The sequence below is a fragment of the Asterias amurensis genome, chromosome 3, assembly GCF_032118995.1.
Source record: "Asterias amurensis chromosome 3, ASM3211899v1".
NCBI lineage: Eukaryota > Metazoa > Echinodermata > Asteroidea > Forcipulatida > Asteriidae > Asterias > Asterias amurensis.
The window spans coordinates 26,715,660-26,730,416 of NC_092650.1; the positions used below are offsets into that span (position 1 = coordinate 26,715,660).

The 14,757-nt window shown below is 40.4% G+C and overlaps 1 protein-coding gene across 1 annotated transcript; it reads left to right on the top strand.

Annotated features, from left to right (window-relative positions):
* The first annotated feature begins 736 nt into the window (after window positions 1-736).
* Window positions 737-14,750, top strand: LOC139934460 (NFX1-type zinc finger-containing protein 1-like). Its single transcript, XM_071928703.1, has 3 exons — window positions 737-860; window positions 3,685-4,534; window positions 4,981-14,750. The coding sequence occupies exons 2-3, from the start codon at window positions 3,687-3,689 to the stop codon at window positions 10,049-10,051; spliced, it is 5,919 nt and encodes a 1,972-aa protein (XP_071784804.1). The 5' UTR covers window positions 737-860; window positions 3,685-3,686; the 3' UTR covers window positions 10,052-14,750.
* The last annotated feature ends 7 nt before the right edge of the window (window positions 14,751-14,757 follow it).

The following is a 14,757-nucleotide window of genomic DNA, read 5'->3' on the forward strand; positions in this document are numbered from 1 at the left end:
CAGGAAACCAATTCACATAAATTATTATATTATTCTTGGGAATCGTGTTTGAAAAATGGCTCTCGTGCTACAAAGTGGTCTTCAACGTACGTGTGTCTCCATCGTTGCGTGTATAAGTTGCCTCGTGTGACAAAGGCTATTAAAATATAAACTGGTTATATATTATTGCATCTTTATGATTCTGTTAGTCAAAGGAGCAGTGAGATTAATTAGCTCCGATCAGCTTCTTGTTTACTGTTGTAACAAATTCACGTTCTAGGCCCTTTATAATAAGGAGTTGCCTGCATCAAGAAGACAACGGGAATAGCTTGTAAAGATCCTAGTTAAGTTCTCGCTGGCACCGGATTCCTGCAGAATCTGAATTCGGGGTAGAATTTAGACTTGTGGATCGGACAAGTCATTCCTTTGCGGTGAATAGCGAACCGGACCCCTCGATCACTATAACTCACAACTGCATTCTCCGCGCTATACCCGATGATCATGAGACTTGTCCACAAGTCTATGTAGACGTGTTCCCGCCTGTACCTTCCAGCTTGTGCATAATTATTAACATAAATTATTAGTAGCGCCCACTGTCTGCCCTTTGAACCGAACCGCACCTTCCTGGAAGAGCTGCTGTGTGTAGTGATATCTGACGGGTGACATACAATCTCAGTAGGACTATTTTATGTTAAATTCGCTCTTTGCTATCGCGTAATGTGTACAGGCATGGGTGACTAACACCCAGACAGACATTGCTCATGCTATTATTGATAGACAAGCTGGGGTTTCCAGTTTTCTGGTCAGAGTTGACAGAAATAATAACGGGCAACGGGTGTAAGACGTGTTTGTATGCAAGTCCTGATTGCAGTGTGTAATTGGTAAGTCAGCCATGTTTTTTTGAAGAAAATTAACTAGAATGTATAATGATACTAAAACAGGATTTTTTGTCAAAGTTAGACATTAGGCTAATTACGTCATATATCTCGAAGTATTGTCAACTTTTTTAACTGTACCTCACCAAACAAAAAATCAGCCAGGCAATCTGCTTTATTTACATATAGCTCTGCATGTGCACGGTGAGGAAATTCTTATCGCCTGTCACTGTTCTTTCGGGTATTCATCGTTCAATTATGGGACAGGAGTCAAATGCGGGGGTTTTAACACTGCGGTGAGTGTAACAAGAAATTAACCCACACCTGTGACGTCATGCTATTGTTAAATCGCTCCATTATTTTGCACGAATGGCGCGATGGGTACATCCATTCACCCATTGTGCATAAAAGAGTTAGGGAATCAAGTAAATCAAGTCAATGACGCCATGGACCATATATTATTTTGTTTTTAATGGTTTTTAACACAGGTTAATAGAGCTACACATGTATTGAAAAATGATCGTTAACACTTTCCACAAGTGAACAGCTACATTATTATATATTTGGTTTGCGGTAACACCATGTGTGTATCTACTTGCCAGGTAGAGTTGTTCTTATAGGGAACTGTCTTGCTTTATTCTACTGCCGTGGAGTAGATAATCGGAGGTTCGGGAGACTTCAGCATGACGTCACAGGCTTCGCCCTCGGGCCATTCTTACCCACGAATGGCGCGCACCTCGGGCATTATCCTATATATAATGCACTATGCATATGGTTGTTGTACGGCATATATTTCCCATGCAATTGTTATAAAACCTAATAGTTTCTTGAAAGTTGTGAAATGAAACTTTCGGAGGTATTAGTTTTATTGTATACTATCATTATTGGATTAAAGCCATAATGGCTGAATACACTTTCGGAACAGAAAAAAAATAATAACAGTTCACAGATTTACAAATAACTTACAGGGCAGTATACAGAGAAGGTAATGGTGAAAGACTTCTCTTGAAATATTATTCCATGAAATGCTTTACTTTTTGAGAAAACATTAAAAAAATTATCAATTCTCGATAGCTAGAATTACATATTTACGTAAACACTGTCATGACACGGCGAAACGTGCGGAAACAAGGGTGGGTTTCCCCGTTATTTTCTCCCGACTCCGATGACCGATTGAGCCTAAATTTTCACAGGTTTGTTATTTTATATATAAATTGTGATACACGAAGTGTGGGCCTTTGGAAAATACTGGTTACCGAAAGTGTCCAATTGCTTTAAACAACCAAACGGTTAAAGACACGGGACACTATTGGTTTGTCAAAGACGAGTCTTCACACTCGGTGTATCTCAATTTATATGCATAACATAACAAACCTGTAGAAATTTGAGCTCAATCGGTCGTCGAAGTTGCAAGATATTAATGAAAGAAAAAACCACTCTTGTACCATGGTCTCATCGAAGTTGTGTGCTTTCCAGACCTCAAATTCTAAATCTGAGGTTTCGAAATCAAAATCGAGGAAAATTAATTCCTTTTCGAAAACACGTCACTTCTGAGGGAGCTGTTCCTCACAATGTTTTATACTATCAACCTCTCCCCACTACTCGTAGTCAAGATAGGTTTAATGATAATCATTATGTTGAGTAACTACCAATAGTGTCCACTGCCTTTAAAGGAACACGTTGCCTTGGATAGGTTGATGTGGTCTTTGAAAAGCGTGTTTAACCGTTTGTTACAGAATGCATACTGATTAGAAAGATGTTTTAAAAGTAGAATATAATGATCCACACAAGTATCACTCGAAATTGCGTGGATTTCCTTTTACCTCGTCGAAAAACACGGTCGGCCATTTATTTGACTCACATAAATGGCCGACCGTGTTAGTTCTCAAATTAACAGGAAAACCACGCAATTTTGAGGCAAATGTGTGTAATTGCATTACTCTATAAAAACGTTCGGGTTCTATTTGACCCTGTTCAGGGTCCCTTGGGGCCTTGGGGTCTGACCAATTCCAGAGTCAGTCTGTCCCGAGTTCTGAGTCAAAATGAAAATTGTGTCAGTTGAAGAAAACAAAATTGACAAATTTCCAGGCATCACCTTTATCGTTTTCATATAGGTGTGATTTTACTTTTTCTCCACCTAATGGCCATTCAATTATAATAAACAGTTGAGCTAAAAGCTAAAGCGGTTAGAACTTAACAAATCAATCGCATGTTTGAGAATTTAAACTTGGTTAAGTTGAGTTTTTTTTTCTTCTTCTAATTACTGGCATGTTTACAAGTTCTTTTGGAAAATGTGGGCAATTTTGTTTATAAGGTTCAATGTACGTAGACCGTGCGCGTCTGAGGGCGTATTTGAATATTTGTGGGGCCACTTATATTTGCTTTGAATGCATATAAAGTATCCCTTAAGGTTGTTTAACCGTACAGTTTTTATAATCCTATATGTATGTCGTAATAGGCAGTGAAACTAACATCTCAGAAGATGTTCAAAAGATGGTCGCGTTTTGGAGACAAAATACAAAAAATAGCTGCTCTGAAAAAAAAAGTGCCTTCGAACATCAAAATAAAATAGCTGCTCTACCGAACAGTAACTTTACAATAAATAGACCATGGTATCAGTTACTTCATTAACTTTCAGCATTATAAATTATGCGTATAGCCTTTACGTGACAGCTGGTACTTATGGGCATACATTTTTTTTGTACAATTTATCAGTTAAAAATTAATTAGAGAGTTTTTAATGATACAAAGGGAATTATGTTGCTTTAGTTATGAGTTTCCTAGCTTTGGTTTGTAGTATTTTGTTTTCATTTATAAACTTATTTTCCAGGTATGGCCAGCCCATTGGAGGATGGCTTCTACGGATACGACCCCAATAATCATGCCTATGGCCAGCTTGACGATAGAGGGGTTATAGTCGGTGGAGCTCGGCCAAAAACAAGAGGGGCTGACCGTGGAAGAGGAAGGGGTTACTCTGGAGCTGAACGTGGAAGAGGAAGGGGTTACTCTGGAGCTGAACGTGGAAGAGGAATGGGTCACTCTGGAGCTGAACGTGGAAGAGGAAGGGGTCACTCTGGAGCTGAACGTGGAAGAGGGAGGGTTTACTCTGAAGCTGACCGTGGAAGAGGAAGGGGTCACTCTGAAGCTGAACGTGGAAGAGGAAGGGGTTACTCTGGAGCTGAACGTGGAAGAGGAATGGGTCACTCTGGAGCTGAACGTGGAAGAGGAAGGGGTCACTCTGGAGCTGAACGTGGAAGAGGGAGGGTTTACTCTGAAGCTGACCGTGGAAGAGGAAGGGGTCACTCTGAAGCTGAACGTGGAAGAGGAAGGGGTTACTCTGGAGGTGACCGAGGAAGAGAAAGGGGTCACTCTGGAAATGACCGTGGAAGAGGAAGAGGTCATCAACCATTTACAAGTCGCGGGAGACCCATCAGTGCCGTTCGTCACTGTGATGATGACCTTAACAGAACGAGGTGCAATGACGAACATGGTGATAAGTCATCTGAACAACAGCGAGGTGGATACGGAAGAGGGGGTGTACCTTTTAACGGTAGAACCCGACAGGGTGAGGGGCAGTTCTCTGGCACACACAGGGCAAACGATGGAAGCGATTCCGGCAGAGGACGCGGGTTCAGATCCACGCAGCCAACAAATCGGTACCTCGGGAAGACCAAAGAAAGGTAAGATTTGTCTTTACCGGTCGACCCATAACGGGGTCGTAGCACTGCCGATGACTTTCAAACCAACTCTGTCTACCTTTCATGTTCCCTCATCAACCGATCTTGACAAATTTACAATCCTATAACTAATGTTATCTTAGGAGTTGAAACAAACGGTTCTTTTCAGAACCACCCCAACTCAAACCTTTCTATATCGTACTTCCACCAAGCAAAGTTTCAAACCATACTAATGTTATTATTCTTGCCATTCCGTCTTCTGCCCGACCTTCTGTCTTTCTCACTCTCGTTCTGCCTTGCAAAATAGTTTTATAACAGGCCGGGGAACATTTGTTATGAGGTTCTGATGCGAACAAAAAGATTATGCAAAAGTACCATTTTTGAGACCCTCACTTTGCATGTCGCCATAGACAAGATGTTAACGTCATTATTTATTTTTTCTTTAACAGTAATGCTTCAACCTTCGTCCCGGGCAATGGCGTTACGAATGACACCCGGCGGCAAGGGAGAGAAGGTGGTCATGATTCGTTAATTTCTCCATCCAAACCTCATGCAAAGCGGAAGACAACATCACCACCAGTCCCGCAGGAGACACTTCAGAACCTTCTTGAAGAGGATCCATCAGATATTCTCAAGACGTTTGTGAGTAGGAAGGATGAGTTCATAGCATTATTGGAGCAAAATCAATTTACTGATGATGCATTTACGTTAACGCTGCAAGTTCTGTCGCGTATATGCAATTTAGATTCAGTTATAGCAGTTAGGGAAGATCTAAATGTTGCACTCAGTGTAGTAGATTCCTCTAATTTCCTTAGTAAGCACATGTCTAGGTATCTAGTTGGTTTGACCACAAAACAATCTCAGACTACAGATTGTGGTAGCTCTACTACCGACACTCTCGCATCTGAAATCGAACTGATTCTCAAGTTGGTTTCAGTGTTCTTACAGCATAAACCGAGTAGTTGTGGGGAAGTGGGTGTGGTTTTGATTCTGCTAGATAAAATAGTGACGACTCTGGCATTAGACGATGAGGACTTTGATCCGCAGTGTGTACTAATGAAGCAGGTACAGCATCTAAGCGGCATTTTCACCCACTTGGAGAAGGCTCAGCAGTCGGCAAGAGAGAAAGCCAGGGAAAGACAACCACCGGATAACTTCAGAGACATTCCGATCTTTCCTGACGGCCGAGAGATTCGAAAGCCTACGAGGCCATTTCTGCGAAAGAACATCATAAAGGGGAGGTATGACAGTGTGGAGCATTATCTTGATGTACAGTTCAGGTTGCTGAGGGAGGATTTTGTAGCACCTCTACGGGAGGGGGTCGCGGAATATCTCTCGGACACCAAAAACCGTCTGCAGGATATTCGGATCTACAGGAATGCGAGGATCATAGACAAGGGAAAGTTGACCAACAGCGGTTTTGTTTACAGACTGCAATTCGACGTGAATGGGCTGCAGCGCGTTCGATGGGAATCTAGTAAGCGATTAATATATGGCTCCTTCATTTGCCTGACAAAAGACAAGTTCCAGACTATTTTAGGCGCAACAATAGAGAATCGGGACATCAATAATCTTCAGATAGGCATAGTGGAGATCCGTTTTCTTAGCGAGATTGGTAACACTGCTCCCAACGGTCCCTTCATCATGGCAGAAACATCAGCATACTTTGAAGCATGCCGCCACGTCTTGCAGGGGCTGCAACAGATGACTCCAAGCACTTTCCCTTTCAAGAAGTTTATTGTTGAAGTTTCATCGGATGTTGATCCACCAGCATATCTAGAAGGCAATGAAGAGATCACTTATGATCTTCGTTCACTTGTTCCAACAAGTCGCCGGTCATCTATTGATGATCTCTTTGGTTTAACACACCGAATCGCTCAGATCAGCTCACATACCGCTCGATATTTAAGCGCACGCGCCTCTCACATATGCCTAAAGGCTGCCAGAGTTCCGATTTTACGGTTAATCAAGTGGCCCTCAGCTGAAACTCTACATCTTGATCAATCACAGAAGGTAGCTCTGCAGGCAGCATTAACGAATGAATTTGCTGTCATCCAAGGTCCACCAGGAACAGGGAAGACGTACATTGGTCTCAAGATTATCCAGATACTTCTTGGCAATAAACCATGGACAAGGTCTTCATCGCCTGATTCAGATGAAAGTGAGTCGTCATTATCAGACGAGGAGGAAGATAACACCGAGTCACCAATTCTTGTTGTGTGCTACACAAACCACGCCCTTGACCAGTTTCTTGAAGGAATTGTCGCCTTCGGGGAGGAAAACGTCATCCGTGTTGGTGGACGCAGTAGCAGCGAAGTTCTTAAGTCGAAAAACCTTTCTCAAATACGACGAGATAGACCACACAGACGTCGTCAACAGAGTGTACCGGTTGGCTTCCTAAAGCGAGAACTACATCAAGCAGAAGAAAATGTTAAGACCACTCTATTGAAACTAGATCTGGCTAAAACTAATATCCTTCACTTTTTTGAACTCGAAGGCTACTGTAGTAGAGAGAACAACAGAGATCTCATCATGCCTTGGCTCAAGGGTGATAACAGATTCCATCCAAATACAAACCTGTTATGGTGGTTGAATGTGGTTGATTCAACTGTTGATGTTCCCCCACAGCCACCTCAGCGGGGACAAGCTCAAGGGAGAGAGAACCAAATCTACGTGGAAGATGAGGGTTACCGAATTCAACAGGAACGTCGCATTGACCCCAGGGGGTCTCGCAACCAACCTAGTCAGACCGAAGAAGATAACCTCTTTGAGAAGATAGCAGCTTATGGTTCCAGGTGCATCAAACGATGTGGGCAGAATCAGTGCTCTACACCACAAGCAGAACTTCAAAAGCAAGATTGTATGACAGATGAAGAGGCGAATCAAGTCAGGAGTATTTGGTCTCTTATGATTTGGGATCGGTGGCGTCTGTATAGGCTTTGGGCCAAGAGGTATACCGAAATACACGAGGAGAAACTAGACGAGTATCGCCAGAAGTATGAAAAGCTTTCAAAGCAAATGCAGAGTGTGAACGATCAAGATGATGTACTGATCCTCAAAGATGCAAGCGTGATTGGGATGACGACAACGGGTGCAGCAAGGCTTCGTTCTGTGTTGCAGCTTCTACATCCCCGTATCGTGATAGTGGAAGAGGCTGCTGAAGTTCTTGAAGCTCATATCATCACCGCCCTGACTGCAAAATGTCAGCATCTCATTCTGATTGGAGATCATCAGCAGCTGAAGCCAAACCCAACAGTCTATCGCCTGGCTAAGGTCTTCAATATGGATACCTCCTTGTTTGAAAGGATGATCAACAATGGCGTGCCTTGTCAAACACTGAACCACCAGCATCGTATGCGTCCTGAAATCTCAAAACTCATGAAGAAACATTTTTATAAGAATCTTCATGACGATGAGTCAGTGAAGGGTTTCGATGACATCAAAGGGGTGGCGCATAACATGTTTTTCATTGATCACAACCAGTTTGAAGATGAAGGTGATGACAACAAAACCAAATCCAACCAGCATGAGGCTGAGGTCCTTGTCGAGTTGTGTAGGTACTTGTTACACCAAGGATATCAGCCCACGCAGATTACCATTCTAACCACGTACTTGGGTCAACTCTTCACCTTCAAGAAACTTATGGATAAAGGGACCTTCGAGGGAGTTCGGGTGTCTGTGGTTGACAATTTCCAGGGAGAAGAAAATGACATCATACTTTTGTCTTTGGTTCGAAGCAACGAAGAGGGCTCCATCGGGTTCCTGAAGACTTCGAACCGTGTATGTGTTGCCTTGTCTAGAGCTCGCATGGGTTTCTATTGCATTGGTAACGGCACCATCTTGAAGAAAACACAGATCTGGCAGGATATCATTGGCACTCTTGAAACTGTGAATCAAATTGGTCCGACACTGAAGCTTGTCTGTCAAAATCATCCTGGCAAAGTGGCTGAAGTTGCCTCAGCGGAAAACTTCAAAGCCATGGTCCCGCAGGGAGGGTGTGGCGGACCGTGTGAGTATAGGCTTCCATGTGGACACGTCTGCGAGTTACTCTGCCACCCATACGATCGCAACCATAAATTGTACCAGTGTAAAAAGCCATGCTTAGAATTTTGTGAAAGGGCCGAGCATCCTTGCCCAAAGAGATGCTATGTTGAATGTGGAGAATGCACAATAATGGTGACGAAAAAGATACCCGATTGTGGCCATGAAATTAAGGTTAACTGCTGCAAGTTTGACTCGGCCAGTTGTACCGTGCCATGCACCGAGACACTGGCATGTGGTCATTTGTGTGGGGAGTATTGCAGTCAACCCTGTACTTCAATTTGTAGAATTAAAGTCAAGAAAACACTGCCTTGTTGTCATTCTCTCTCTATGGAATGTTGCAAAAATCCTACAGCGGTTGTCTGTCAAACACATGTCATGAAGGTACTCCCGATATGTGGGCACGAACTATTTATGAAATGCTTTCTGAAACCAAAACACGATGATTGTTGCAAACCATGTGAGAAGACATTAAAATGTGGCCATCAATGTCAAAAGAAATGTGGAGAGATTTGCCAGAAAGTAACGCTCAGTGGGCGCAAGAAAGATTGTACTAAACCATGTGAGAAGACGTTAAGATGTGGCCATAAATGTCAAAAGAAATGTGGTGAGATTTGTACAGAGAAGTTGTCTTCCTATTCTTTGGAGTCTCAACTTCGTTCTCAGTTACTGTCTTCGTATTCCACGTTTTGTGAAGACAAATGTGGAGCAACTCTACCTTGTGGGCACCCTTGTCGCAATAAGTGCGGGGAGCCATGTTCAACTCCTGAAACGGATGATCTTTACAGCCGCCTTTACGAAGACAAATGCAGGTTGCCGAATACCAGAATTGCGACAAAGTGCCCTGAGAGAGTGCAGAGAAGCCTTCCTAACTGCGGCCATTCTGCTGACATGCTTTGTTACGAAGACGTTGATGAAGTGAGGTGCCCGGCTGCGTGCTCTAAGCTCCTTGCATGTGACCATCCGTGTACCAACAGGTGCTTTGAGCCTTGCAGTTCATGCAACAAGAAAGTTCAGAAACAACTGCTTTGTGGACACATCGCACAGGTTCCCTGCTCACAGAATGTCTATAACTTCAAGTGCAACAAGAAATGCAACAAAGAGTTGGCGTGCGGGCACCAGTGTCCAAATCAGTGTTGCGATCCTTGCCCCAGACCTGGGTCACATCACCAGTTCGTCCAAAGGGGAAAAACTCGCACTAGAATAGCAGCTCGATGCGAGGTTTCCGTACAGAAAACGCTCCCGAATTGTCACCACTCTGTGACAACCCTATGCTTCAGGGATACCACGGCTATGCGTTGTGTTGAGACTTGTAGTAAAACCCTAGCCTGCGGCCATCGATGTACGAATAAGTGCGGCGCACCATGCAAATGCAAGCTGAAGGTACTGAAACAGTTTCTTAACTGCAAACACAGCATGAAACTTCCCTGTGACCGAGATATCACTCCCAATAACAGATGTAAAAAATGTAGGAAATAACTGCCTTTTTACATCAAATTGCCGGGGGTCACCCCAGGTCACGAGAAAGGGAATAATGCGCAATTTATTGTTACTGTAGGGCAGTTGATTATTTTCTCTTTTTCGGAGGGGGGGGGGTCTTAGTTAGCTTCGAGCTAGTACACTTTGAATTCTCTTCATTCTCATTTTAAATCAGTTTTTTAAATAAATAAGTTTTACAGTTTGTGTTAATAATAACATACATGTACGCATCCCACCCGATGCCTGTGGTATTTTTTTCACAGGACTCGGGTAAGAACTGAGCATAAACCAGTGCTAATAACAGTACACATCGGTTTATGGGTTAACATCTGTTAAATATAACATACGTAGGCATATAAAATTATGTTTAAATGTTGTGTAAAATAAGTTTAACCCAAAAGGATTTCCAACATCGGTAAAAATGTATTGGTTTCCATCCATCAAGTTATCAAATCAGTACACCAGTCATTGTCGAAGAAATCAATACACCAGTCATTGTCGAAGAAATAGTTATCTCACAGCTCCCAAATTTCTTGTTTCGATGTTCCAGTCAAAATAAGGGGGAAATGAACGTTCGATACACTCTAAAAAAACTTCCTGTCGGAATTTTCCAGCTCTGGATCCCGTTGGACTGACATATTTCAGGGTCCAGTTTATGATCTAGAATCTTTGTCACTGACCGAGTTGGGTCAAAATGACGCAGAATTCCAGTTAGAAATCCCACTTTTTAAAGGATTGTCTAGGTCAGTTTGACCCCGAAATAGTCATCGTGAGCTTCTTTCAATCTGTATAACTAGGCCTTGAAAAGCATAGGAATGATAATTCAGTCATTTTTAGTAATAATATAATAAAGGCTTCCTTGGTTTTGTCGTTGCACCGTTGAAAAGTGAACCTCTTTCATTTTTTATAATGAGGCATTGAAAATCACAGGATATTATATTAGTCATTTATAGTTGTTGCATCATTGAAAACGATATGATACATTGAGGTTTTGTTCGGTTCGTTTTAAAAGATTGGCTATGAGTCAGTTGCCACTGTGCAGTTACATAATTCTGTTGGCAATATCTCTATTAGATAGTTTATTAATAGTTAATCGTGAACATTATTATTATTATTTTTCAATTTTTACTTGTCTTGTATTATTTCTTCGTTTGCCCTGTACGGGGAATTGTACTGTTGAACTAGGGCTCGCCTGATAAGGTAGTTTTTGATACTTTAGACTTGTATCAGAATTTAAAGAGCCCTTATAATTATTTTGAACCTTTAGATTGACATGCCTAAAGTAATTATATAAAATGTTTGAAAATGTATAAACTTGAATGTATTTCAGTTATTGTTTGAGAAGGTATAAGCACAAAGATCTTGTCTTTGTACCACAAAACTCAAATCTTTTCTCAAACTGATCTTATGTCATTAAAAACACATGTCACTTTCTGCAATTGTCATAGACCAGTCTTATCTCAACATATGCACAAAATACGCAAACCTGTGAAAATTTAAACTCAATTGGTCGTCGAAGTTGCGAGATAATAATGGAAGAAAAAACACCATCGTCACATGAAGTTGTGAACTTTCAGATGCTTGAAGTCGAGACCTCAAACTCGAATTCTGAGTCCTCGAAAACAAACTCAAATACTTTAGTGGGAAATAACTTCTTTCTCGAAAACGACGTTACTTCAGAGGGAGCCGTTTCTCACAATGTTTTATAATTATATCAATGTCTATCCATTGATCGCTAACAAGTAAGTTTATATGCTCATAATTTTTTTGAGCAAGTACCAAGAGTGTCCAGTGCCTTTAGGGACTAATTTTGTTGCGTCTGTTTTTTTTCTCTCGCTTTATTACTATGTTAATGCGCCATGAACACACAGAAGGGAGTAGTGTGTGCATTACAAGTCTTTATTGTATAATTATTGTAATTATTTATTTGATCTGATTTACAGACTGTACTCGAATGTGTAAATTATGTAAAGATAAGATCAATGTTAATTTGTATTTTACTCTCAAGGGATACTTTGAATTGTTTTGGGTCTGAAAGCTTGTAATTATTAAAGATATAAATGTAATTAATGTATTTTTAAAAAATATAGAAAATCTAACAAAAAATGTTTTTGGAACTTCTTGAAATCGTTCTGGCTTATTATAAGCTTTAAAATGTGGTTTATGATAATAGTATATACCAGTGTATATTTGGTTTGCGGTAACGCCATGTGTGTATCTACTTGCCAGGTAGAGTTGTTCTTCTAGGGAACTGTCTTGCTTTATTCTACTGCCGTGGAGTAGATAATCGGAGGTTCGGGAGACTTCTCAGTTCTGAAAAGTATATACCAGCACAACAAAATATTATTTCTTCAGGCGTTATAGTATATTCTTATAAGTTACCGTTGTTTGATTGTTTATTTTCGCAGAATTATTAATTGCTAACATTGGTATAAATATCAAGAAGACTTTTTGCTTAATAACCTAATTATGTTTAGTCACATAAGTGAAATATTTGGGTTCACATCATCAACACGTTGTGTTTTATCTGTAGTTAGTATTCTTAATAACATTTTGTCATTTTGTCAAGAGATGCAGCTCATATAACATTTAACCGCGAAACAGAAAACAAACAATGCCCATCGTAAGTTTTCGTGCGATGTATAACTGAAAATTTGAATGATAGTTGTATTACTCTGGCTGCTATTTTACCAAACTTTGTCGTCAGGGGGCCAATTTCATAGAGCTGCTTAAGTAAAATATTTGCTTTAGCATGAAAAAGAGATCGTTTGTTTTGCACACTGGCCAAAATTTCATGCCATACATTGCTATTGACTTGTATTTAGCTGTTGTTTATACTTGGCATAACAATTGAGTGGAGTCTTGGCTCAAATCTGATTTTACTAAGCAATGACTTTTTGCTTCAGCAAAATGTTGTGCTTAAGCAGCTCTAGGAAATTGGGCCCAGCATACATTTATGGAGTATATCCCGATATCTTTATGTAATTTGCGTACAGTAACTTTGCAGAGAATTATGTTTTTAAATCTTAGCATTACAGCTCGACCAATCACACCCGACGGATAGACACATAAATGTGATACTACTAGTACTACTTTTATGATTGGTCTGTACTCTGTATAGCGCAACGTTCATCGCAACCAATCAAAACCAATGATAAAAATACTTGTGTCACTGCAGCCATCTATCGACTGCCTCGATTAGTTACTAATGCACGTATTATATAAGGGTAAACAAAAAAGTGTTCAATTAAACTATAGTGAAACAAGGAAGGAAAGGTGGCGTAGTTCTATATCTTAAAGCATATCTGAGCCGAAGGGCCAATTACTCATACAATAATAATCACTAATTATTAGGTAATTTCTCTTAGCTGCAATGATTAAAAGGTTTATTGTACCGTGTGGTAAGTAAGAAAATTACACATTTTCGCTGGTCAGGATAGTTTCGGAGGTGATTAGCTATATGCCCTTAAGAACTTAGCCAATTGGATAAATATATCAAGTAGCGGGTAGTTGAAAGGACTTAAATAACTCTAGAAAATTTCCATGCATGTAAAGAAGTCACTTATGGTTTCACAAATTACTTGGAAAAGCACATTGAGATTATTAACCATTTAATGATGGATGGTGTGGAATGGTAAATAATATTTGCCCTTTCGCTTGATTGTATATGGATATAGTCGGTGAGACGGTTGTCTCGCCCCTTAAAGACACTGGACTGTATCTTAACATATGCATAAAATAACAAACGTGTGAACATTTGAACTCAATCGGTCGTCGAAGTTGCGAGATAATAATGAAAGAAGAAAAAACACCCTTGTCACACGTAGTTGTGTGCTTTCAGCAGATGCTTGATTGACACCTCAAATTCTAAATCTGAGGTGTCAAAATCAAATTCGTGGACAATTACTTTTTTTTCGAAAACTTCGTCACTTCCGAGGGAGCCGTTTCTCACAATGTTTATGATACTATCAACCTCTCCCCATTACTCGTTACCAGGTAAGGTTTTATGCTAATAATTATTTCGAGTAATTATCATGTCCACTGCCTTTAAAGATTAGTAGATAATTAGTGAAATAAATGAATTACTGGCAACCTAAGAACTCACTGGCAATAGCTGTGCATGAAAAGAGTTACTTCTAACATACAATGGTTTGGAAATGCACTGACAGAATGTAATAATACCATAGATGGGGGTCAGGAAGTGTCCATTTCAATTTGCGTACCGGTTGCCACGCAATGAAAGGGAGGGTATACTTTTGGTATGAATTAGTAAGATACTCCAAAACATTCAAAAACATTCAAACTCTTCACAATTAACGATCAAGTACTGGGGAGCTGTATACATGTCAAACATTGATGGTGGAATACCCTTTGAAGAAATGTAGTTTCAGAGAAAAAGGTAATTTTCAACCAAACCTTTCGCAGGCTTCTGAAAGCATTCTATCAAGGGAGTTTTTATTTCATTTTTTTTGTCTTGCAACTTCGATGACCAATATTGAACCCCAAATGTTCAATTTTCGTTCACACGCATGTTAGGATGCACGTGTACCAAAAATATACCTTGCCGCCTTTTATCGGTTAATCGATCTATGATCACTCTGATTTATGTGCCTACTTAAAAAAAATGTTGTCTTGAATGAAATAAAAAAAAACTGTGTTGCCAAAAGAGATAATCACTGTGTACATGTATAGTTATTTCAATAAAA